The sequence below is a fragment of the Cydia amplana genome, chromosome 2 (genome assembly GCF_948474715.1).
Source record: "Cydia amplana chromosome 2, ilCydAmpl1.1, whole genome shotgun sequence".
In the NCBI taxonomy this organism is placed as follows: domain Eukaryota; kingdom Metazoa; phylum Arthropoda; class Insecta; order Lepidoptera; family Tortricidae; genus Cydia; species Cydia amplana.
Genome location: NC_086070.1, coordinates 21,911,178 through 21,936,127, shown reverse-complemented (window position 1 = coordinate 21,936,127; position 24,950 = coordinate 21,911,178). Strand labels below are relative to the sequence as shown.

At 40.3% G+C, this 24,950-nt stretch overlaps 2 protein-coding genes across 4 annotated transcripts in view; one reads left to right on the top strand and one right to left on the bottom strand.

The window, feature by feature from the left end:
• LOC134660183 (putative ferric-chelate reductase 1 homolog) overlaps positions 1–24,950 on the top strand; it is a 60,631-nt gene that overhangs the window by 17,045 nt on the left and 18,636 nt on the right. For all 3 annotated transcript variants that reach the window (XM_063515926.1, XM_063515912.1, XM_063515919.1), the window contains exons 2-4: positions 22,479–22,584; positions 23,395–23,577; positions 23,899–24,071. In XM_063515926.1, the coding sequence (XP_063371996.1) occupies positions 22,489–22,584; positions 23,395–23,577; positions 23,899–24,071 (452 nt within the window). In that variant the 5' untranslated portion in view covers positions 22,479–22,488. The remainder of the gene's footprint in view (positions 1–22,478; positions 22,585–23,394; positions 23,578–23,898; positions 24,072–24,950) is intronic.
• LOC134661330 (uncharacterized) lies at positions 11,732–16,408 on the bottom strand. Its single transcript, XM_063517351.1, has 2 exons — positions 16,313–16,408; positions 11,732–15,931 (listed from the first exon to the last, which is right to left on the bottom strand). Exons 1-2 carry the CDS (start codon positions 16,406–16,408, stop codon positions 11,732–11,734), a joined length of 4,296 nt encoding a protein of 1,431 aa, XP_063373421.1.

Sequence of the window (24,950 nt, the reverse complement as noted above, 5' to 3'; positions counted from 1 at the left end):
GTGTCATTAGGGCTAATTGACTGTTAACTTTACTATCACCTTTGTATGTTGTCACTTTAACGTAATTGCTTGTACTTAACATGGTTAAGAAGGATCTGATCAAGATAATAAATAATTTTAAATTGTTTTGTAGGGGAGTGCTGTGGAGTATAAATGAGCAGCCACAGCCATTATTTCAGCCAGAAAAGTCTCACGCCCAGTGTGTATGTCGTTTTAGTGTTATATTTTATTAAAAATGCCATACTCTCTAACTCTGTCTATGCAGATTTATCTTGGTCCGGTCCATTATGTAATCTGAAGCCTGCGATGCCAGACCTTGTAATCTGTGGCCCTCAAATCCCTCCCCTCAATAGCAATACCATTCAATTTTCTTCCCACACCTTGCCCATGTCGAGATTCTTAAACCTTAATTTTATAGCTCAAAATGGAACTAAGTTAATTGAAATCCTTTGAATTAATAATCTTGGCCTGAACTAGTTAAGGTAATCGAACGTCGTGACCCGCTTGGCACGTCTTGGAATTCGTGCCCTAGATTATAATCACCAGGCATCGGAGTTTTTGTCGCATGGTAAGACTAATAGCAAGCTACGGAGTCGACATTTGCCATAAATGTAAACTCTTATTCATACTCATACTCATTTATTTAATTTATCTTAAAATGCCTTTAGAGCGGTCGGTCGTGTATATTATCTTAGTTGAATTATATAAAAAAATATTTTTCTATTACATTATGAATTCATAACTTCAACTATTTTAACATACAACTATACAAACTACATCGCTGCGAAAGACCTAATGTCATGTAGGTACTGACCGCTGATAAAATTGATTAGTATTTGTCATGTGTCAATCACTGGTGATTGCAAACGTAGTAGTTATTTATATCTGTATGTGGCAAATACGTTCAGGAATATTCCATAATTAATTATTATGCCTAACCCAGAAATAGCTGCAATTTTGGCATGGATAGAGCCATACAACGATTTACAATTTGACTATGAAAAATCTGCTATAGTGTGCTTGAGTTGTGAAGTACAACTCGCCCAATTGAAACATACATTTACTGCAACAAATGAGGTTTAATAAATTAAACTTATATACGTAGTAACTATTTAGTAATCTGTTGTGACTGGTCGTATGCCTATTACATACCTAGTATTAACCTAATTTGTTCATTACAAAACACACAAACTAGAAAGAAATACCTTGAATACTAAAATCCCTTTCAGTCGCGTATTTCATGCATGATTCCAATGAATAATGTCACAATTACAACTTGAAGTGCACGTTTCGTATTTCACCACTTGTGGTTTCATTAAATATATAACCCATTATAAATTTTTTGCTATTTAGATTAATAACTTGCGTAAAATAACCATCACAAGTTGAAACTAACCCAAATATGTGAGCTTTTGGCATTAGAATGACAGTGACATTGACAGCGTGACGTTCGGTCGTATTGAAGTCTGAACTCCTAGTACAGAGTTAATACAAACAGTCCAAAACGCCTAAGATTTTAAACTTCCCGCTATGTTTTGAGTATGTTTGCTACTGGTGAACGTAAAATACTTCCACACAGGAGTGTTTTTCGGAAAGAGGCTGAAAGTATCTCAAAGTAAAATAACACTTGCAGGTTCGTGCGTGTAGAGGGGCCATAAAGCGTTCCCTTTTATTATAATTTAGTCTACTCAAACTGACTACCCGACTATTGCCTGTGAATGTGTGCGTAGACGTCATTGAGAATATCTCCGTCTTTCTCTAAGACGCAAGCGTGAAAGGGATAGATCTTGGTAGCATCGAACTTTACGACTTTTGACCTCTTCCTCGGTTATGGTAGCCTGGTACTTTTGGTAAACATTTGTCTTGATAAATCACTGGTCGTCGGTTGCATATCGCTAATAGGTACGGGGCAAATGACCTCTTCCTCAGTCATGGTATCCTGGTCACGGCACCAAAATGTCACCTCCCACTACCCACCTACTTACTTACTTAACTAACCATAATATAAACACCCTCTTTAGATTTACCCTTAGAATATGGCCATGTGATTTAGTCGTGATCGTCTAGTCTAGCGTTAGGACCCCTCGAAGTGAACCGCGGTACCCTAAGTTCTTTAATGAGTATCAGCTAAATTTTGGACTCTGATTTTACTTACAATTACCTGGACTTTAGGAAAAAAATATATTACAATATTGAAAGCACATTTATTATGACGCTAACGAGTAACTTACTAGAATAATTTATTAAAATACAGAAATAGTACTGAAAGTTACCAGAATTTATTATTGTAATGTAAATGGAGTTATATTTTACTTCAAATGATATTATTTAGGTAAATGCAGCATACATGATAATACCAATATAAAAGAAATATATTTGGTAAAATGAGTTTAAAAATGGGGTTGGTAAAAGCCTGCTACAATCTATTAAGCCTCCGGGATAACATATGAGTAGCACTCCTGGGGTAAGCCCATTTACACCCTAGCATTTAATATTATTATCTACCAGCTTCTATTCGAAATATGCTACCCATACGCTCGATGCAGGATTGGGGGCTCCTAGTCCAATCAGCAAGGTCAATTGGAACTCCTACCCTACTCTTTAGCCAGACGGGCTATGACCAACACTTCGGAACCTATGCGTGCCTAGATGACTATGAAGAGAAGTGTCAAAGTATCCATCAGTCATCAAAATTACTATTCTTTTTTATTTCAAAAGCTAGGGATGCGAATCCCATTTCCATTCCCCAGAACTAAAATATAAACTGTATTTCTAGTTTTTTAGAAGTATGAACGAAGTACTAAGTTTATTTGTTAAACTATATACTAAATTTTATGAGACTGAAATATCAAGATGAGCATTATTTCACTCAAATTATCCTTTGGATTACTCTTGCCTGCCAAAGGTTCCCTAAAACAGCTAGTCGTCGATTTTCTATCTCCGAATAGACTGTGTTCCTAATCCCAACTTGATATTTATGATTTTATTGTGTAAATACCTTAGAAACATAATTGTAATTCTCAGTACCTCGTCTTTACACCAGAACTTCATAAATAAAAATAAAGATAAGATTTTACGTTAGTTATTTTCCCCAAATAATTTAAATATTGGAAGATCTAAGCAATTCAAACCCTATACCTATTTACGCACAATTTTAGTATAGCGAGACCGTAGTTGAAGTCCCTTAAGAAGAAAAATACATCAGTTTTACAGACCAAGACTAAAACGAACCCTAAATTCCGAATAATTAGTGTGTGAATTTACCCTAAACCTACCCTTGTCCCTACTCTAGTATAACCAAAGCACAGTTCGTACTTACCATCGACCTGGTACTTTGGAATATACGCAAGTGTATCCCTACTAAGAAGCTGTAAGAGTTCGGCGAGCGATTCCGAGAATGCAACCTAACAGCTCGTGGACTTGTCTCCCCCCATGGCGGGTTGCACAAAGGCAGGGTGGCAACATGGGTAAGACAGGGCCCTATTATATATATAAGTGGTATAAATAAATATATTTAATATACGAAGCCTCCAAATACTGTAGATTTCAAATGGGCCCAGATTACTCCGGATGATGCGCACGTGACATCCCCATTATTCATCTAACAGCTGGACATTGGAGAGCTAAGGAGGGAGACGTTTTTCACCTTCTATGTTGGTAAAGAGAAGGTGCCAAGATAACCCTCATCTTGGAGCAAAAAGACTCCTAGACAGCTCACATTTAACACCGCAAGGGGTGAGCTGCCCAGCCGGACAAACAGTCAGTCCAAACAATGATCTGGTTTTGAAAAATATAGCAAAAGACCCCATAGTAAAACACTAAAATAACTAGGTTCTATTTTACGAACCAAACTCCACACAAAATTAAACTAACTAAACACAGAAGTGAAATCCCCTTAGACACCGTTATCTAAGTTCAGTTTTATGACGATATTGTCCCCATAAAACCAAACACAGACACGCCTTCCAAGCTCCTGTTATGCAACGATATTGTCCCTGCATAACGTGACGGCACTTAGAAAACACAGTGTAGAAAACTTCACTATAACACCACACAGTAGCAAAGAATCCCCGCAATAGCCTAAGTTCAGTTTTACGACGATATTGTCCCCGCAAAACCAAACACAGACACAATTTCCAAGTTCCTGTTATGCAACGATATTGTCCCTGCATAACGTGGCGGCACTTAGAAAAACACTGCGTAGGAAACTTCACTATATTTAAATCCCGTACACGGTAACAAAGAATCTCCACAAAAATCTAAGATCAGCTTTACGACGATATTGTCCCCGTAAAACCAAACACAGACACCATTTCCACGTTTAAATTCACCAGGATAATTCCCGGCAAAAACAAACATAGTAACAGTAGTAGAGGAACTTTGCTCACCGAATATTTAAACGCCCGAGAACCAGAGTCACTGCTAGCCGATGGTTGAAGAATGAATGAATACCGGCGGTCCGCTCCTGCCTTTTATACTCTTTTACTGGCGACATACTGGCGACATAATGGCGACATACTGGCGACATAACGGCGACATACTGGCGACATAACGGCGACATAACGGCGACATAATGGCGACATAATGGCGACATACTGGCGACACAATGGCGACATACTGGCGACACAATGGCGACATACTGGCGACATAATGGCGACTGGCGACATACTGGCGACATAATGGCGACACAATGGCGACATACTGGCGACACAATGGCGACATAATGGCGACATACTGGCGACATAACGGCGACATACTGGCGACACAATGGCGACATACTGGCGACATAACGGCGACATACTGGCGACATAACGGCGACATACTGGCGACATAATGGCGACTGGCGACATACTGGCGACATAATGGCGACACAATGGCGACATACTGGCGACACAATGGCGACATAATGGCGACACAATGGCGACACAATGGCGACATAATGGCGACATACTGGCGACATACTGGCGACATAACGGCGACATACTGGCGACACAATGGCGACATAACGGCGACATACTGGCGACATAATGGCGACTGGCGACATACTGGCGACATAATGGCGACACAATGGCGACATACTGGCGACACAATGGCGACATAATGGCGACACAATGGCGACATAATGGCGACATACTGGCGACATACTGGCGACATAACGGCGACATACTGGCGACACAATGGCGACATAACGGCGCCATTATGTCGCCAGTATGTCGCCAGTCGCCATTATGTCGCCAGTATGTCGCCGTTATGTCGCCATTGTGTCGCCAGTATGTCGCCGTTATGTCGCCAGTATGTCGCCAGTATGTCGCCATTATGTCGCCATTGTGTCGCCATTATGTCGCCATTGTGTCGCCAGTATGTCGCCATTGTGTCGCCATTATGTCGCCAGTATGTCGCCAGTCGCCATTATGTCGCCAGTATGTCGCCGTTATGTCGCCAGTATGTCGCCGTTATGTCGCCAGTATGTCGCCATTGTGTCGCCAGTATGTCGCCGTTATGTCGCCAGTATGTCGCCATTATGTCGCCATTGTGTCGCCAGTATGTCGCCATTGTGTCGCCATTATGTCGCCAGTATGTCGCCAGTCGCCATTATGTCGCCAGTATGTCGCCATTGTGTCGCCATTGTGTCGCCAGTATGTCGCCATTGTGTCGCCATTATGTCGCCGTTGTGTCGCCGTTATGTCGCCGTTATGTCGCCATTATGTCGCCAGTATGTCGCCATTGTGTCGCCGTTATGTCGCCATTATGTCGCCATTGTGTCGCCGTTGTGTCGCCATTGTGTCGCCATTATGTCGCCAGTATGTCGCCGTTATGTCGCCAGTATGTCGCCATTATGTCGCCAGTATGTCGCCAGTCGCCATTATGTCGCCAGTATGTCGCCAGTCGCCATTATGTCGCCAGTATGTCGCCGTTATGTCGCCAGTATGTCGCCATTGTGTCGCCAGTATGTCGCCATTGTGTCGCCAGTATGTCGCCATTATGTCGCCATTATGTCGCCGTTATGTCGCCGTTATGTCGCCAGTATGTCGCCGTTATGTCGCCAGTATGTCGCCATTATGTCGCCAGTATGTCGCCAGTAAAAGAGTATAAAAGGCAGGAGCGGACCGCCGGTATTCATTCATTCTTCAACCATCGGCTAGCAGTGACTCTGGTTCTCGGGCGTTTAAATATTCGGTGAGCAAAGTTCCTCTACTACTGTTACTATGTTTGTTTTTGCCGGGAATTATCCTGGTGAATTTAAACGTGGAAATGGTGTCTGTGTTTGGTTTTACGGGGACAATATCGTCGTAAAGCTGATCTTAGATTTTTGTGGAGATTCTTTGTTACCGTGTACGGGATTTAAATATAGTGAAGTTTCCTACGCAGTGTTTTTCTAAGTGCCGCCACGTTATGCAGGGACAATATCGTTGCATAACAGGAACTTGGAAATTGTGTCTGTGTTTGGTTTTGCGGGGACAATATCGTCGTAAAACTGAACTTAGGCTATTGCGGGGATTCTTTGCTACTGTGTGGTGTTATAGTGAAGTTTTCTACACTGTGTTTTCTAAGTGCCGTCACGTTATGCAGGGACAATATCGTTGCATAACAGGAGCTTGGAAGGCGTGTCTGTGTTTGGTTTTATGGGGACAATATCGTCATAAAACTGAACTTAGATAACGGTGTCTAAGGGGATTTCACTTCTGTGTTTAGTTAGTTTAATTTTGTGTGGAGTTTGGTTCGTAAAATAGAACCTAGTTATTTTAGTGTTTTACTATGGGGTCTTTTGCTATATTTTTCAAAACCAGATCATTGTTTGGACTGACTGTTTGTCCGGCTGGGCAGCTCACCCCTTGCGGTGTTAAATGTGAGCTGTCTAGGAGTCTTTTTGCTCCAAGATGAGGGTTATCTTGGCACCTTCTCTTTACCAACATAGAAGGTGAAAAACGTCTCCCTCCTTAGCTCTCCAATGTCCAGCTGTTAGATGAATAATGGGGATGTCACGTGCGCATCATCCGGAGTAATCTGGGCCCATTTGAAATCTACAGTATTTGGAGGCTTCGTATATTAAATATATTTATTTATACCACTTATATATATAATAGGGCCCTGTCTTACCCATGTTGCCACCCTGCCTTTGTGCAACCCGCCATGGGGGGAGACAAGTCCACGAGCTGTTAGGTTGCATTCTCGGAATCGCTCGCCGAACTCTTACAGCTTCTTAGTAGGGATACACTTGCGTATATTCCAAAGTACCAGGTCGATGGTAAGTACGAACTGTGCTTTGGTTATACTAGAGTAGGGACAAGGGTAGGTTTAGGGTAAATTCACACACTAATTATTCGGAATTTAGGGTTCGTTTTAGTCTTGGTCTGTAAAACTGATGTATTTTTCTTCTTAAGGGACTTCAACTACGGTCTCGCTATACTAAAATTGTGCGTAAATAGGTATAGGGTTTGAATTGCTTAGATCTTCCAATATTTAAATTATTTGGGGAAAATAACTAACGTAAAATCTTATCTTTATTTTTATTTATGAAGTTCTGGTGTAAAGACGAGGTACTGAGAATTACAATTATGTTTCTAAGGTATTTACACAATAAAATCATAAATATCAAGTTGGGATTAGGAACACAGTCTATTCGGAGATAGAAAATCGACGACTAGCTGTTTTAGGGAACCTTTGGCAGGCAAGAGTAATCCAAAGGATAATTTGAGTGAAATAATGCTCATCTTGATATTTCAGTCTCATAAAATTTAGTATATAGTTTAACAAATAAACTTAGTACTTCGTTCATACTTCTAAAAAACTAGAAATACAGTTTATATTTTAGTTCTGGGGAATGGAAATGGGATTCGCATCCCTAGCTTTTGAAATAAAAAAGAATAGTAATTTTGATGACTGATGGATACTTTGACACTTCTCTTCATAGTCATCTAGGCACGCATAGGTTCCGAAGTGTTGGTCATAGCCCGTCTGGCTAAAGAGTAGGGTAGGAGTTCCAATTGACCTTGCTGATTGGACTAGGAGCCCCCAATCCTGCATCGAGCGTATGGGTAGCATATTTCGAATAGAAGCTGGTAGATAATAATATTAAATGCTAGGGTGTAAATGGGCTTACCCCAGGAGTGCTACTCATATGTTATCCCGGAGGCTTAATAGATTGTAGCAGGCTTTTACCAACCCCATTTTTAAACTCATTTTACCAAATATATTTCTTTTATATTGGTATTATCATGTATGCTGCATTTACCTAAATAATATCATTTGAAGTAAAATATAACTCCATTTACATTACAATAATAAATTCTGGTAACTTTCAGTACTATTTCTGTATTTTAATAAATTATTCTAGTAAGTTACTCGTTAGCGTCATAATAAATGTGCTTTCAATATTGTAATATATTTTTTTCCTAAAGTCCAGGTAATTGTAAGTAAAATCAGAGTCCAAAATTTAGCTGATACTCATTAAAGAACTTAGGGTACCGCGGTTCACTTCGAGGGGTCCTAACGCTAGACTAGACGATCACGACTAAATCACATGGCCATATTCTAAGGGTAAATCTAAAGAGGGTGTTTATATTATGGTTAGTTAAGTAAGTAAGTAGGTGGGTAGTGGGAGGTGACACTGTTCTCATATTAAATAAAATTAATCATGAGTATGAGTATGAATAAGAGTTTACATTTATGGCAAATGTCGACTCCATAGCTTGCTATTAGTCTTACCATGCGACAAAAACTCCGATGCCTGATAATCACCATGAACCAAGGAGCACGGAATATGGAGGAGTAGTTTCAATGTTCTGACGTGTTAATGTTAAGTACTTGACTAGACTACGAGAAGTTAGGCGTTACACTTTAGCACACATTCCATACAAGATGCTTTTGACACACTACAATTTGTTACGCCGCTCACGAAAGAGGATGCCGAAAATCGTATAAGTAAAGAGGAGAAGATAAAGTTGTAAAGTGGACCCTGAGCTCCAAAGCTCAAAGTTGCCGAGGACGCAACTGAGAGAATGACATTGGTACAGTAAGCTGCAGAAATAACTAACCTACCTGCATAGAAACTTGTTTGCAACGGCCACTGCAGCTTACTGTAAGTATCTAATCTAAAACTTATGGATAGGTAGTCTCCCTCCCTGGGCAATTGAAAAGCTGGTGAACTCTTTATGTGCCGCCTATGAACCGCTCGCGGGCTATGCACGCTCGTTGCAAGCGCATATATAATTTTTGTTTATTTATTTAAGTTGTGAGTTTATTTAATTAAAGGCGGTTTGATACCTCTTTTTTATAAGTACACCTCTATAATGTTTGACCGAAATAGTACTAACGTAGCGTTACACGTCTAAAAATTAGGTACAAGTCTGGCATCTCCATTCGTATTATAGGTACCCGTTGCATAAAACCCACATTCTTAATATTCTAACGAATATGTAAGTATAACGTATTACTTTGAATGACGCATTAGTTTCATCGTTGGCTCGAGACATAGCTGTTTTAAAAATAAGCTTTTATTACAGAATCGATTGTTCTCGACGAACTTAGTAGGTAAAGTTGCTCAAATAAATAAAATTCTTGTGACTTGCTTTTTATATAAGTACCTACGCGTTTCATACGCGTTGCCGTCATTTTGAGCACCTCTTAACAACTTCTGCTGCTGACGAAATAGTGACTCGACATTTTTTTTAACTTAGGAACAGTAATGTCCAGTAACCTAATCAATACAGTTTACATATTTATTATATTAACGTCCTATTATTACTCACTTGTAAGTAACGTCATTGGTGACTTTATTCCCCGTCAAGGCTTGCCCAGTGACTTGACAAATTGACAGGCGTTCCGGTTCCGTCTCGTGATCGATTGAGGAAAACAGACAAACTTTACTAAAAACACCCGACTGCTTAACCGTGTTGAGCAATAAAAACTATAAAAAGGTCAATTAATTCAAACGTAACTCGCGTATTTTAAACCACTTTCGGTTTGTTTTGAGTGTTAACCAATGGATCAATGTTGAAATTAATCGAAATCACGCGATTGTTATAATTTTATAAACGTGTTCAAGAGTCATTATAACGAGTTTTATATAATACCAAGTTTTATTCCTAATGGCATTCTATCCATATTTAAATCAACAAATATCTTATTCGCCGGTTTAACTGCTCTTAAATCAATCACAATATACTATATATTATAAGTAGGATCAATTACTTAACTCAACAGAAATAAAAGCTATAGCAACCTTGCTGCAACCTTTTTTACTTTACCCTATCATATCAAAATCGAATGTGTATAGGGTAACTTACTAAAGAAATAATACCTAGATACTAATTGAAATAAAAACAAAAAGCCAAAGACATTTATGTAAGCACCTTAATCGACACCTGCGATCAAGCTTAATCATAACATAATGCATCCATTCAAGCGAGAGGTCATTTTGCCAACCTTGCCACAACCTTATTCACAAAGAGTCTTAACTCCTTACTAACCTTTATAGTATATAAGATTTTCTTTACAAGACTGTGGCAATGTGAAGTCAAGCCGTGGGTAGCACGCAATGAACCATTTTGTCTTATAAAACACCGTTGAGGTCACAAAACGGACAAAGGCTGTTTTTATTTTGTCAAGTTATTAGCTGTGAGGTCGGAATAACAGAAAATAATCAAATTAGGAAGTTTCACCAGTACCTAGAGCGAGGTATAGTTGGTCCAACCAAATTGTCAGTAAATAAGAACAAAGAAAACTATATAAATACTCATTATGCTTTTTTTTGGGTGCAAGTACTAGTGTAAGACAAAGACAGTATGATTCTCTCTGTCTATGTTTGAAATGAGACAGTCCTTTTGTCGTCCCTCCTGTACAATATATGTATGAAATACTAATTGCTGGGTTCACATATACATATGGACGGCATGAATATATATAAATTACACATTTATATCATTAGAATGGAAAGATGAGTCGACCAACTTTATTCCACTCTACTTAATTATGTGTATACAGATAAAATGAGGACTTGCCTCTCTCATGTGGTTGTATCACTCACATGAATGATTCAGTTTTACTTGGTGCCCTTCCATCTCGTTTAAGCTCAGTGTGGTTGCTAACCCACATACTACTTAATGGCTATGCACCTCCAGTTGGGCATCGGTCGACTTGCTCCGGTCTATACAGGGCCATATCCCTGGTGACTCTTATCAGATTTGCACATTTGTCACTTAGCCGGACGGGGGGGCTATGCCCCCCCGGAGACCTCCACCTTCCCCATAGTCTCGCCACGGTTGCTCCAACTCAGTCGACCGTGCCCGTGTGTTCCCGGACACACCTCAAATACATGTCCAATTTCCTTGACTACCAAGTGTGCAGTGCACTGCAAGATTGGACTACTACTAACGGAAAGAACGATATGCTATAACCGTCTCCTCATCTTTCCACCTTATGATGCACGTTTATGTCGACATAATAATATGGCAAAGCAAACACTCACCTGATGTGTTTCTGATGGGGCATTGGGCCTCCTAGAAGCTCGTGGCTCCTAACTGATCTTACTACCACGATCTCCGCTCATTACCTCGTGTACGCGGCACTCCTTTCCCGCCATCTTATTCACAGTACCATCAAGCAAAAGTTAGTCAGAACAAGTGGTGTTACCACACATCAAAATATAGACTGACATTACTAGTTTTGATACATACCGACTTTTATATGGCGAATCGCGCTGTGCGCGACACTCCACAGGCAAAAAGGAGTCTTATTGCAGTAGTGTGAGCAGGTGACGCGTCCACTCCAGGATTTTCTCTCTGGCTCGTATAGCAGCGTCCCTCTTAGTTCTAGTTCCCGGCAGGATACTGTCAGGGTTGGAAGTAACTTCCTCAGATCTTGATGTCTCAGTATCCATCATAGATTCTTGCACATTCATTACTTCCTCAGCAGCGACTACCTCGTCATGATTCTCAGGTACTGGATTGGTTTGTGGTGGCTGTATGCTATCGCTTGCGCTCGGGGCAGCATCCAGATCCAAATACTCAATTGGCGTGTCTAGAGGTGGTGCAGTTTGTTCCTCCTCAGTCGCTCCAGTTTGTGGAGAGTCATCTGTTTCAGTCTCTAGCGGGTAGAGATGACCTACAGACCGAGTCATTATGGAGTCTCCAACTTTAACTTTAGCGACCCTATGTTTACCATCTGCACTCCTTATGAGCTCTGCTATCTTCCCGACTTTCCATAACTCGCGGTTTTTTAGATCTGATTTTATTTGAACGATGTCCCCTAGTTTAGGTTCGCAATCAGAGACAGTTCTTGGTTGTTTAGGAGAGTTTTGGTATCTCTCCCTCAGACTCGTCAGGTACTGTGCCATGAATATTTTCTTAAATTCCTCTAGGATTATCAGACCCTTCTTCCAGCTTTCTATTAGGTTAACTTGAAGTTTGGAACTGTCTACCGTACAAACACTGTTCATTGCTGGAGTCAAAGTTAAGCATTTCCCCAGGCTTAGGAAATCGGCTGGTCTTAATATGTGGATCACTTCGGTTCCAATTTTAGTAAGTGGTCTTGAGTTGACTACAGCTTCTACCTCTTTTAACACAGTTAACAGCTTGCTGTCTCCGAGAAGGTGCTTTTCGAGAGTGCGCTTTAGAGAATGCTTCACTACACCTATCAGTCGTTCATAGAATCCACCATGCCACGGAGCCAGCTGAGGTATAAACCTCCATTCAATTCCCTTTTCAATGCAATATGGCTTACTAACAACTTCAGATGTTAGTTTGAAACATGTGGCATTGTCTGAATACAGTCTTTGTGGTGTGTTTCTAGTAGCAGCAAATCTTCTGAGTGCCAGGAGACATTCTTCTGCAGTCAAGTTGTTAACAATCTCAAGATGAATGGCTCGAACAGCTAAACAAGTGAATAGGGCAACCCACCTTTTCTGTTTGCCAGTTGGTGTGATCACATAAAGAGGTCCAAAATAATCTACTCCACAGTACGTGAATGGTGTGCTATAGTTCACTCTTTCAGTAGGTAGATCAGGCGCAGTTGGCAGACGATAAGGGCCACCGCCGTGTTTGACACACCGCTGACATCTCGAGATCACTCGTTCCACCTGACGTTTACCTTGTGGAATCCAGTACTTCTCTCTAATGAGACTAAGAGTATGCGTAGTGCCAACATGATAATTGCTTTCATGAGTTTCCTTGATTATCCTTTTTGTGAATTCACAGTCTCTGGGAAGCAATATAGGATGTTTCATATCATAATTCCATGTGGTGTTGACCATTCGTCCCTGACATCTCAGTACACCATCCACATCTAGAAACAGTCCAAGATTTCTAGTCAGATGTGTTACCTTTCCTGCAATCTCGTTAGCGAAATGAAGTTTTTGCAGTTTCTTTATTTCTGCTATAGTACTAGCTGCCGAGTTCAGTGAAGGTGGTGTGTCCTGTACTGAGTAAATCTCTGGAATGTCGTCACTTAAATTATTGTTTGTCAACTGGTCGATTTGGTCTTCAATTTCCATCTGTTGGTTATCATTTGCTTCAACAGTTCTTGGCTCATTTCCTGGACCATCATCAGTTTCCGGTATGCTACTGTGTCCACTCTGGTCCAGGCCCTCCGCAACAGAAAGGACTGTCATATGGTTCATATAGTATCTATCTATAGGCCACATTGTCTCATCCTCTTTTAAGAATGTGGGACCATTAAACCAAAGTTCCTTGGATTGACTCCATCTGTCAGGCCTTGTGGCAACATCAGCTGGGTTCATTTTAGTGTTGATATAGTACAACTCTGCTCCCATTTGGTTTTTTCTGATCTCTTCTACTCTGTTTGATACAAAGGGCGGTAACAATTTATCTGACCGCATCCATCCATGTACGACCAAACTATCGGTCCACAACATTTCCTTGCTTATTGGAAGAGATAGGTTCTCTCTCACATATTTCAAGAGTCTACTTGCTATGAGCAAACCCAGTAGCTCTAATTTCGGGATATGAAGTTCACTTGTGTCTTCACCTTTGGCTATCCTAGACTTTCCCATTAAGAATGAGATTGATGTGCCTTGGTTGCTTCTTGTTGTTAGATAAATAACAGCAGCATATCCAGCCTTTGAGGCATCAGAAAACCCATGTAACTGGTATGTTGTCTCTAGCTCTGGATTGACATTTGTTACACATCTCGGCAATTCCAGATTTACTGCTGTTTTTATTACGTTCAATATTTCCTGCATGGACTGCACCAAGTCATCCGGTAGGTTGGTGTCCCATTTATGTTTTTGATCACAGATGCTCCGAAACAACACCTTCAATGGTAAGGTTAATGGGCAAATGAAACCACATGGATCGTAGATCCGGGCTAAAGTACGAAGTACCTTCCTCTTAGTGTTGACTGGTGCATCTTTGTCAAAGTGTTGATCAGTAATTCTTAATTTCACGGTGTCCCTTTTCACGTTCCACGACAATCCAAGAATTTTTACTGTATTTTCATGTTTTGCTTGCTGCTCTGAAGGCACAAGATCAAGAAATTCCTTATTATTTGATAACCAATCTCTTATATTCATAGATATTTGCCCAAAGGTTTCTCTCGTCTTTTCATAAATTTCTTGCGCTTCTTTCACAGAGTTCGCTCCAGTTACTAGATTGTCTACATAACAATTGTTAGCTATATCCTTCAGTAAGTTTCCATCTGTCTGTGACATGTGATATCTAATAGTCGCTGTCAGGAGAAACGGACTTGAAATTATGCCAAACGGGACTCGGCAAAATCGTAGATATAACAGATTGTCTCCCGTTAGGTCCTTTGTGATGTCTTTAGCCCACAGAAATCTTGTCACATCACGGTCCTTCTCTTGAAGTCCTACCTGCAAGAATGCCTTTTCTACATCGGCGACGATTGCTATTTTCTTTGTCCTAAACTTCAGAAGAAGGGCTGTGAGATCCTCAAGCATGGAGGGCCCACTATACAGACATTCGTTCAGGCTTTTCTTGTCCATGCTTCTCATTGAAGCATCGTACACAATCCTCCCGCGTTTTCCTTCATTTTTTACAATGTGATGAGCAAGGTAGTGCACAGGGTGTTCGGTGTCATTCCTATGTGGTTCAACTATTTCAATGACATTTCCGTTTAGTTGCTCCTTCAGAATATCATCATATTCTTGCAGCGTTGCTGAATCCAATCTATTGACCAAGCTCTTCAGTCTTCCTAACGCCATGCCGAAATTTACAGGAAGCTGAGGTGGATATTCAATCCATGGCCACGTTACTTCATAACGTCCATTGTTGTATTGTATGGTGTCATTGAAATGTTTTACAGCTTCCTCTTGTCTAGTGGCTTTTGGAGAGTCATTTATGCCAATACACTCAAGAGACCATAGAAATTTAATATCAATGTTCCTGAGCGGTAAGTCCGGTTCGGTAAAATAAGGGCAGCTTGAACTATGACAGTGGCAGTAAGTAGTCACAGTTAGAATATTTTCTGGGGTAGTGCGTTTACGGTTTTCATCTCCAGAATACAGCCAACCAAAGTCAGTATCGATCAAATACAGGTTATCTTTAAGTTGTATCTTCTCCTGACGTCTGAAACCTTCATAATAATCGTTCCCTATTAAGAGGTTCACATTTTCACCAATAGAATCGTCATCGGCCGCTAGATCAACCCTTGAGTGATCAAATTTAGCTATCGGTAACTTCTCAGTAATATGTGGAACGATATTTACTCTTACTTGTTTTTTGGTTCCACGCTTGGTTTCTAACACAACTTCCACTGAAGGGCTCGGCATTTCCTTTGGAATAGTTTCTCCAAACGTGAACACTAAGAGTCGGTCTTCATTATCCGGTAATAGCTGTAGTTTGGAAGCAGCCCGTACAGTTATGTAACTCCTCTGTGAGCCACAGTCCAATACAAGTCTGCACTTATGTTTGCTTGTTTTGTTGTTGTTGGGGTTGCTGATTTGTGCCACTGCTGTCTGTAAAAAATTGTATTTATTTATATTTGCTATATAGCACTTTACCATTGTTTGCCAACTGACAGGCAAATCTTCCTTACCTTTTGGCTTTGGACACAAAAGCTGGAGGTGTCCATCACCACATCGGTAGCATTTTATTTTTCTATGGCATTGATCTGTATTATGGTTCCGTTTCAGACACTTGTGACATCTACCAGACAGTTGCTTTTTTCTAGATTCATTGTCACTGTACCTCCTGCAATCCACACTATTATGATTTTGGAGCTTGCAGAAAATGCAAGGTAACCGGGTCTTCTTTTTTGGAGGAATGTTATCTTTAACGGGATTTTCTGCTTTCCTTTTTAAGTTTCTTCTTGGTCTGTATTTTGAGTCATTTTGTACTGGATCAGATCGAGTTTGGAGAACTTCAGTAGTGATGACTTGTTTCGTGTCCAGTCCTTTTGGTATTGGTTGGGTCTGGGCTTTCTCCATAGCCATAACAATGTCCAGTAAAACCCGTCTGACTGTCGAGGTTGAATTATCCGTTGAATGTTGAGGCATAAGGTGATATTGGTGTAAAACTTCTTCTGGAAATTTGGCAAGTATGTTTGCCCGTAGGTGGTTTCCTGCTGTGTCTTCACCTAACTTTTCCAGGACCCGCAGATGCCGCTCAATCTGGTCTAAAGTATGCCTACAACTGGAAGCCGAATATTCTGCTCGACCCAAGTTGGTAAGCGCAGTGTAGTGGACATCTATCAGAGCATCGTTCGACCCATACCTCGACTTGAGAGCCTCCACGGCAATGGCATAATTGTGATTTGTTATACTGATGCCCGCTACAGCTTCCATTGCCTTGCCCTCCAGACTACTTAACAAATAATTAAGTTTATCAGCCTCGGCCATGGGCTGGTTGTCTACATTGGACACAAACCGATCCCAAAATTCTGACCATCGTAGCTGATCACCATCAAACTTAGGTAGTTGCAGTTTTGGAAGTTTAATATTCATTTGTTGTTCCGTTGTTGTATTATGCTGATCAGCTACAACTGCCATGGATGTCTCTATATTCACGATTAAATCCTCCGCCTGTAGTTGAATCTCCATAGCCTGGTTAACTACAGTAGCTTCCGGGTTCAACGAGGTAGTCGTATAGTGCCGTATTTCATTTTGTAGTTTGCTAATTAGATTCTGTAACTGTCTTATCGTACCGGACCCACTTCCAATTATGAGATCACCGGCATCGTTAGACTGAATGTTTTCGATGTATGTTTTCAGTTTATTTTGTCGCATTTGGACCATGTTAGCCAGGATATCTTCCATTGTGAATAGGTACAATTTATCACTATCCTTCCCTTACGTATGCTTCACACGAAACCCCTGACTCCGTGTTTTATCCTCTACGAACTTGATCCGTGATATATTTCCCATTAAACGTTGTATCCTATCAACAACTATTCACTGTCACACCGAAATATACTCGCAAACACTAATCCAATTAGAATGGATAATTCTAATTAAAAGTTATTTTCCATTTAAAAATACTCGACCACCAGACAGCAAAATTTTCATGACAAGTTTGGCATTTGACAACAAACGAAAAAGGCGGCAAATGCGAGAAGAAAATTCCATAGTAGTGTTGTCACACTGAGATTACATAATACCGATTTTGACTATTCGTTCAATTCGTAAAACCCAAGAGTTTACTGAACAAATATTTATCGTTTACATATTTTTGCAAACTAAAACAAGATTAAAACTTGTTTAATATTCACCTTTGTATTAATATCACCTAAAACATTATATTAGTTTCAAGTATCGCTCACTTCAAACGAATCGGTTAGAATCGATTACTTGGGTACGCACTAGCACCATAGACATTCGGATGAAACGAATGAATGGATTTAAGTTAAAATAATTTCATTTAAGTGCACTTTACACGATATTCTACTAAAATTAATCCTAGTTTAAGCTTTACATACACTTGTGCTATATTTTTTTAATTATTTGCGGCTGAAATTTTTTCAAACTTTCTACGCACTTCCAAACCACGCAATTATCCTTTTACTCTTGAACTGTGTGCCTTTCAGTTCTCCCCTTTTAGAGACTGACAATCACTCAGTATAAAAGGACTTATGAACTAGTATAATTTCAAAATACAAATATACATATTTTCCTTACTACTAAAATAAATGGTACTCAGATTAATTTCTTTATTATTAAACACTATATAACATGATTGCAACAGCAAATCATGATAAAATAAATAATTTTGATAAAAATAAGCCTCGCTTATCCGGCTCATTTATATAGTTATCCCAGCACGCTCCACCAAAATGTCGTCCCTCCTGTACAATATATGTATGAAATACTAATTGCTGGGTTCACATATACATATGGACGGCATGAATATATATAAATTACACATTTATATCATTAGAATGGAAAGATGAGTCGACCAACTTTATTCCACTCTACTTAATTATGTGTATACAGATAAAATGAGGACTTGCCTCTCTCATGTGGTTGTATCACTCACATGAATGATTCAGTTTTACTTGGTGCCCTTCCATCTCGTTTAAGCTCAGTGTGGTTGCTAACCCACATACTACTTAATGGCTATGCACCTCCAGTTGGGCATCGGTCGACTTGCTCCGGTCTATACAGGGCCATATCCCTGGTGACTCTTATCAGATTTGCACATTTGTCACTTAGCCGGACGGGGGGGCTATGCCCCCCCGGAGACCTCCACCTTCCCCATAGTCTCGCCACGGTTGCTCCAACTCAGTCGACCGTGCCCGTGTGTTCCCGGACACACCTCAAATACATGTCCAATTTCCTTGACTACCAAGTGTGCAGTGCACTGCAAGATTGGACTACTACTAACGGAAAGAACGATATGCTATAACCGTCTCCTCATCTTTCCACCTTATGATGCACGTTTATGTCGACATAATAATATGGCAAAGCAAACACTCACCTGATGTGTTTCTGATGGGGCATTGGGCCTCCTAGAAGCTCGTGGCTCCTAACTGATCTTACTACCACGATCTCCGCTCATTACCTCGTGTACGCGGCACTCCTTTCCCGCCATCTTATTCACAGTACCATCAAGCAAAAGTTAGTCAGAACAAGTGGTGTTACCACACATCAAAATATAGACTGACATTACTAGTTTTGATACATACCGACTTTTATATGGCGAATCGCGCTGTGCGCGACACCTTTGACAAACTATAGCAGTGCGATGTCGGGAAAAACGTGAACAACCTCGTTAATTGTCAGAGGATCTTAGCGTGCACGAGAGAAAAGATACAAAATACATCCGTACATCGTCATCATTGAAAATCATTTATCAACCCCTCAAAAAACAGGCCAGCAGCGGTATCATGGTCGCGTTTTTATCACCTGTCATGTCATGCGTCACTTCCACACTTGTTAGAACGTGACAGGCATGGTCACAGATGATAAAAAGAGCCGGCCATCTTAACCCTTTTGATACTTATTATATCAGTCTCATAGACCTACTTATAATGCAAAATGACCTAACGTTGTCATTGGAACGTTGCGACCTTAAAAGTCGCCATCCGGTTAAGACGGAAGTCGTCCCTTCACTGTGAACCGTGACCTCCCCGCAAAATATGTAGTACCTCATATCATACAGCAGTTACATCAGTTACATGTCGTTTTACGTGTCCCCAGGCGTCATTATTATACTGTCTACTTTAAAATGACAAAGTAAGGACGCAGAGCACGAAGAACCCGCCTCTTCCTATCCTGCCCATGATGCCGGCGGTCAATGCCACTGTGCGAGCGGGATAACTAACTAACTATTACGGCTCAGCGACCCAAAGAGGATTTTGGCCTCCGAAACGAGAGCACACCATTTTTCCCGATCCTGCGCCGTTTCCTGCCAATTATCGGCTTGAAGCTGACGAGCGAGTGCGAGCGGGATAACAATATAATATTGCGCGTGGAATAGAGATTAGAACAGGCGGGTCAACGGGTCGGTTCGAAATTCTTTGTGCTTAGCGTCCTTACTTTACCTACCTAATTCAAAATAAGTTATTCTGGTTCAGGAAACGAAGGAATTGTCCTTTGTGTTTTCATTCACACCTCCTTTAAAAGATTTCCAATGGACGTCACTCAACTGATAACCCATCGTATATTTCACTGTTCATCCTTAGAAAACGACCTTATTATAAAGCTTAATCTAAAAAAACATGCATTCAGTCCAAAATCAAAGAGGTCGTCCAAAAGACGATTGCTCGTTTTGCTAACTTTTGCCGCTTCGCGCTCTATCACCCCTATCATTTCTATGTATAACCCTCACCTCATTCAAATTGAGTGTTTGTACCAGCCATGGCTACCCCCTCTTATCAACGATTCTGCTGAGTCATATCCTGTCACCTGCCTTCGAGGCACCGAACAAGGGACCATTACTTAGGTGGTTGCCCCGTCACACATTACTTATTCAGAAAGGGCTTGTACCTACTGATGGATGAGTTGCTCGAAACTTAAGCACCTATACTCGTATGAGAACTATGAGAAGCAATTCACCAGAGTTTCGGTTACAAATGCTACCTTTTTATTGGTCTGTAAATGTTTGGTGATAGAGAGCAGATTGGTTTGAAAAATTGACACCATTTATTAACTTCCTAACATTTTCAGAGAATCAGAAAAGTAACGGTTATAAGATTGGTAAAATAATCTTGCTAGAGAAATCATCCAAGGATAAACATTCGGTAAAAAAATCACCTCGGAGATCCGGAAATGGTCACCGGAAGTAAAAAAGTGAAAAACTTCTGTTATGCGTTCATTTTAGCGCTTATTTGGTTACCCCTTTAATCAAGTCCAGGGCCCGCTCGTCAATCCTTCCCAGGCTTTGGAAAAAGGATAGAAAAAAATTGAATTAAAAAAATATTTCGTACAAAAGTAGGTTTCAAGAAAATGATTAACACAGGCATGAATTCGAATATACACGACCTTCATTACGAGTCAAACTATAGTTAATTAATCATACCAATTCTCAAATCGTATAAAGGTCACGACACCGCTATAGGTGCCGATATACCGAATATTAAATTCCAAAAGGCAAAACTCTATAACACTTTAAACTCTCGCGTTTTGTAGGTACACATATTTAATTTCAGCGTTAGACCCGTTTGTGAAATTAAATATAGGCAAAACTCTGTTCTTAATAACGGGTATTTAAACCAGTGTACAAAGGTTCGGGGACCTTTCGTGTTAAACCATTATTGTGATAGAACGATAACTTAAAAAGTAATTGCAAACACGATTGCGATTTAAACTGCGATTGCTGTCGCTAATGTAGCACTGTCCTCATTCCTCAAATCTAAAAGCCTTAAAAGTGAGTTCGTTTTACATTGTATAATAAATTCATATGCTAATTTTTGTGCGATTTGTCGTGGGCGCCTAAACATGTTTTCCTTAATGAAAAAGCGACTGGTAGGTAAATATCTAATGATACATCGAATGTCAAATATCGAATGGTACGTATACATAAACATGACTATCTTATTGGTAGGAGGCGAAATTCGAACCCGCCTTGAGAGTCGCACACCTAGGGCAGCAGACTTTCATTTTAACTCCTCAAATGGAGTTATTCTTGGGGACTCTTGGATAACAAAAGTAAAACGTAACTTCTTCCGTGGAAATAAGGAAGAACTTAAGAATAACTCGTCTTAATGACTCAACATATGCGTACATACTCGTATATATGTTAATTGTGTGCTAACTGTTCTTTTTGTATAATTTAAAAACTGCTACCTTCACTTTTGATGGAATGGATGGAATCAATGGCCACGGTTCGTCAGTCACGGAGTCGCACTCACGATTGTCTATTGTTGTTATGTAAACGAGTTCATATCGAAACCGGTAATAATATTTATGTTTTTATTCATTATTTTTTTTTAGCAATACGGATAGTTTTGGATGAATGAGGGAATATCAGTATAATACTAGAGTAAGACCAAACTATTTTGGCAGCGATTTTGATAGCCCAGACCTGACGGTACTTGCACAATAACACTTGTGTTATTTAAACGTCATAATCACCGGTCATGACGACCGGTCTGGCCTAGTGGGTAGTGACCCTGCCTGTGAAGCCGCGGTCCTGGGTTCGAATCCCAGTAAGGGCATTTATTTGTGTGATGAGCACAGATATTTGTTCCTGAGTCATGGTTGTTTTCTATGTATTTAAGTATTTGTATATTATATATATCGTTGTCTGAGTACTCACAACACAAGCTTTCTTGAGCTTACCGTGGGGCTTAGTCAATTTGTGTAATAATGTCCTATAATATTTATTTATTTATTTATTTATTTATTTATTTATTTATTTATAATCTCATAGAAGTTTGAGGTTTAAAATAAACACTTGCACCGTCTGGGCTATCAAAATCGCTGCTAACTTAGTTTGGTCAACTCTATTACTCCTACAAAAGCGAGTTAAAAGTTAGAACACACATATAAAAGCTAGCCTGGAAGCAATCTAGGGTACCTAGTAGGTAATGTAATTATTTGTGCTCATTACCTCTTTTCTTTGCAGAAAGTGAAATATGCTACCTCGGAAAAGGAACAGGGGTCTGCTGGCGCTGGCGCTGTTGCTGCTGGTGCAGTCTTCTGAACAACACGGCTCTGGAGCACCTCCTGGGGTAAGGCTTGACTTCATGTCAGTTTATAAACTGTTGATGATGAAGACTGGAAAAGAAACCACTGTAAGGTAAATGTGGGTAAGGCCCGAGATACACTTGTAAGTTTTACTTAGGTACTTAAGTAGGGACAAAGCTATTTGTTAGAATGAGATATTCATTTCTCATTGTGGAGTATAGCTGAGTCCCTAAGTAAAACTTACAAGTGTATCTTGGGCCTTAGACCGGCATATAAAACCGGGGACCGGGGAAATGAGGAGACCGTCATACTTGTAGATGGTAGTAGTACCTAGTAATCACTTTATTGTACAAAAACATGTGTCATGATATGTTATGATGGTCTTACCTGGTAGACGATCTTCTCCACATTGACCTTAAGAAATTGAATTCATGTATTTCTGACAGAAACCTTTATGACGGTATCTGTGGATTTTATTTGCATCAACTGCAAGCTCATACATTTTCGTTATAAATATGTTAATAAAATACTGGGAAATGCTAATTGTTGTGAATTTTATTTGTAAGATTTGACTCAGACCATCAAGAAAGTATAAACGCTTGCATGCACTTGATTTGAATGTGAAACTTTGATGTGAAAAGAACTAAATAATAAGCAGAGAAAAATATTTTGAGCTATGTCAGTCAACTTGACAACCAGTAGGTACCTGAGTTACGTTTTTTTCTAAAAGTTATTTTACTAGACAGAGTCTGTTCGGAAAGAGATCAAGAAGTTAATCGATACTAATCGTAATCATCGAAGTTTTATTGAATAAATTTTATTACTTATAAATTTTCAATTTTTTTCTATTTCAGTCATGCCTAGACCAACTCCCTCGGCATCCCGACATCGAGCCGCAGACCTCTGTGCCACCCTATGTGGTAGTGACGTCATCATCCCAAGTCCGACAGGGGGATAAGCTCAGCGTCACGATTGGCAGCCAGCCGGGTGCGCCCGTGCCTATTGGCGGCTTCATATTGCAGGCCAGACAAGTGCAGGTACATCATCATAACTGAATATGACGCTCACCAAGGAGTGGTGTTTGCAACTTTGCATAGGTACATGACTCGTGAGCAAAGCAACGACGGCGTAAATATCCAGTGGATCCAAGTGATCCAACCTTGGATCGCATCCAGTCCAATCCAACCAAGCGTTACCTACACTTTCAAATACTTGAAATAGAAATAGAAAATATTTATTTGGCGTAAAAAACATACATTAGGGACAACAGAAAATTAAATTACTTGTCATTCATGTAAGAATTCGACCAAAAACGAAATCACAATTTATTATAGGTATATAATCCATCCTCTTTTCAGAACCCCGCCAGTATCGTCGGCAAATTCCTGACAGTCCCTGATCCCGAGAATACGCAGATCATCAGCTGCCGCGGCGAGAACGACACTGTAACGCACTCCAACCCTAAAGACAAGCCGGCGCAGACTTTCCTGTGGCAAGCGCCCACTGACTTCCTTGGAGGAATCGAGTTCAGGTAAACATTATGAGATGAGATCGAATATTATTATGTTGCCACGCCCTTGTAGGGTCCATGCTGTACCTAATCTAAGTTAACACCTGTAATACCATGGATTGCGATTAAATGATTATGATTATGATTATTGTCGTGGCAGCAGAAAGTCACCCACCTTGCGCACAAGCCCCTATGTACATTAAAAACTTTAGATCAAGCTTACTTAGAGGAATCGAAAATGTGCTTGAATGGTGGTAAGGAAACAATTATAGTTCTTAGGTATAGGTGATTGTCGGCAGCATCTTTTGTGTTGCATGCTGGGACGGGGCGCAAACCACAATGTGCCGTTTGTGGTTGTTCCTACGGTCAGTCCGCAACTGAATCATTAAATTGCTTTACCAAATCGAGCGTATAAATATTCGACGAAAGCATAATCTTATTTATCATACTGGTACAGTACGAGCTTTTGGACTTTAGGTACCCAGTTCTGGTCGATAACATAGCTCAAAATAGTAGAAACGACAAGGCCTCAGGTACTTTTACTTGAGTCAAATTCCACATGCCGCTTTGTTTCACCCAAACGCGGAACCGAAGAATTCCGGACGAAATTCGCTCGAGAATCAAGGTTGAAAGACCTGGGCCTTGGCAAGTGATATAACCGTGAACTATAATAGTCACGCCTGTTACTTGTAATGACTCAGCAGTGAAAAAAGTGAGGTATTTCGGTAGCGATTATATAGTATCGGTATCTAATTTAACGTAAACGCGCATACGAGTAAGATACTTGCATGCAATGGCCATAGCCACGATGGCAATGGTTTATCGATAAACGCCAATGGAAAATAAAAATGGACCTACCGGGATGACCTAGGGATGACAGATGCGAACGAAAGGTCACAT

Excerpts from the sequence above, each read along its gene's own strand:
- LOC134661330 (XM_063517351.1), bottom strand. The coding sequence starts at position 16,408 with ATGGCTATGGAGAAAGCCCAGACCCAACCAATACCAAAAGGACTGGAC. Across the intron at positions 15,932-16,312 it reads TCCAAACTCGATCTGATCCA|ACAGCAGTGGCACAAATCAG; the intron begins GTACAAAATGAC and ends AATTTTTTACAG.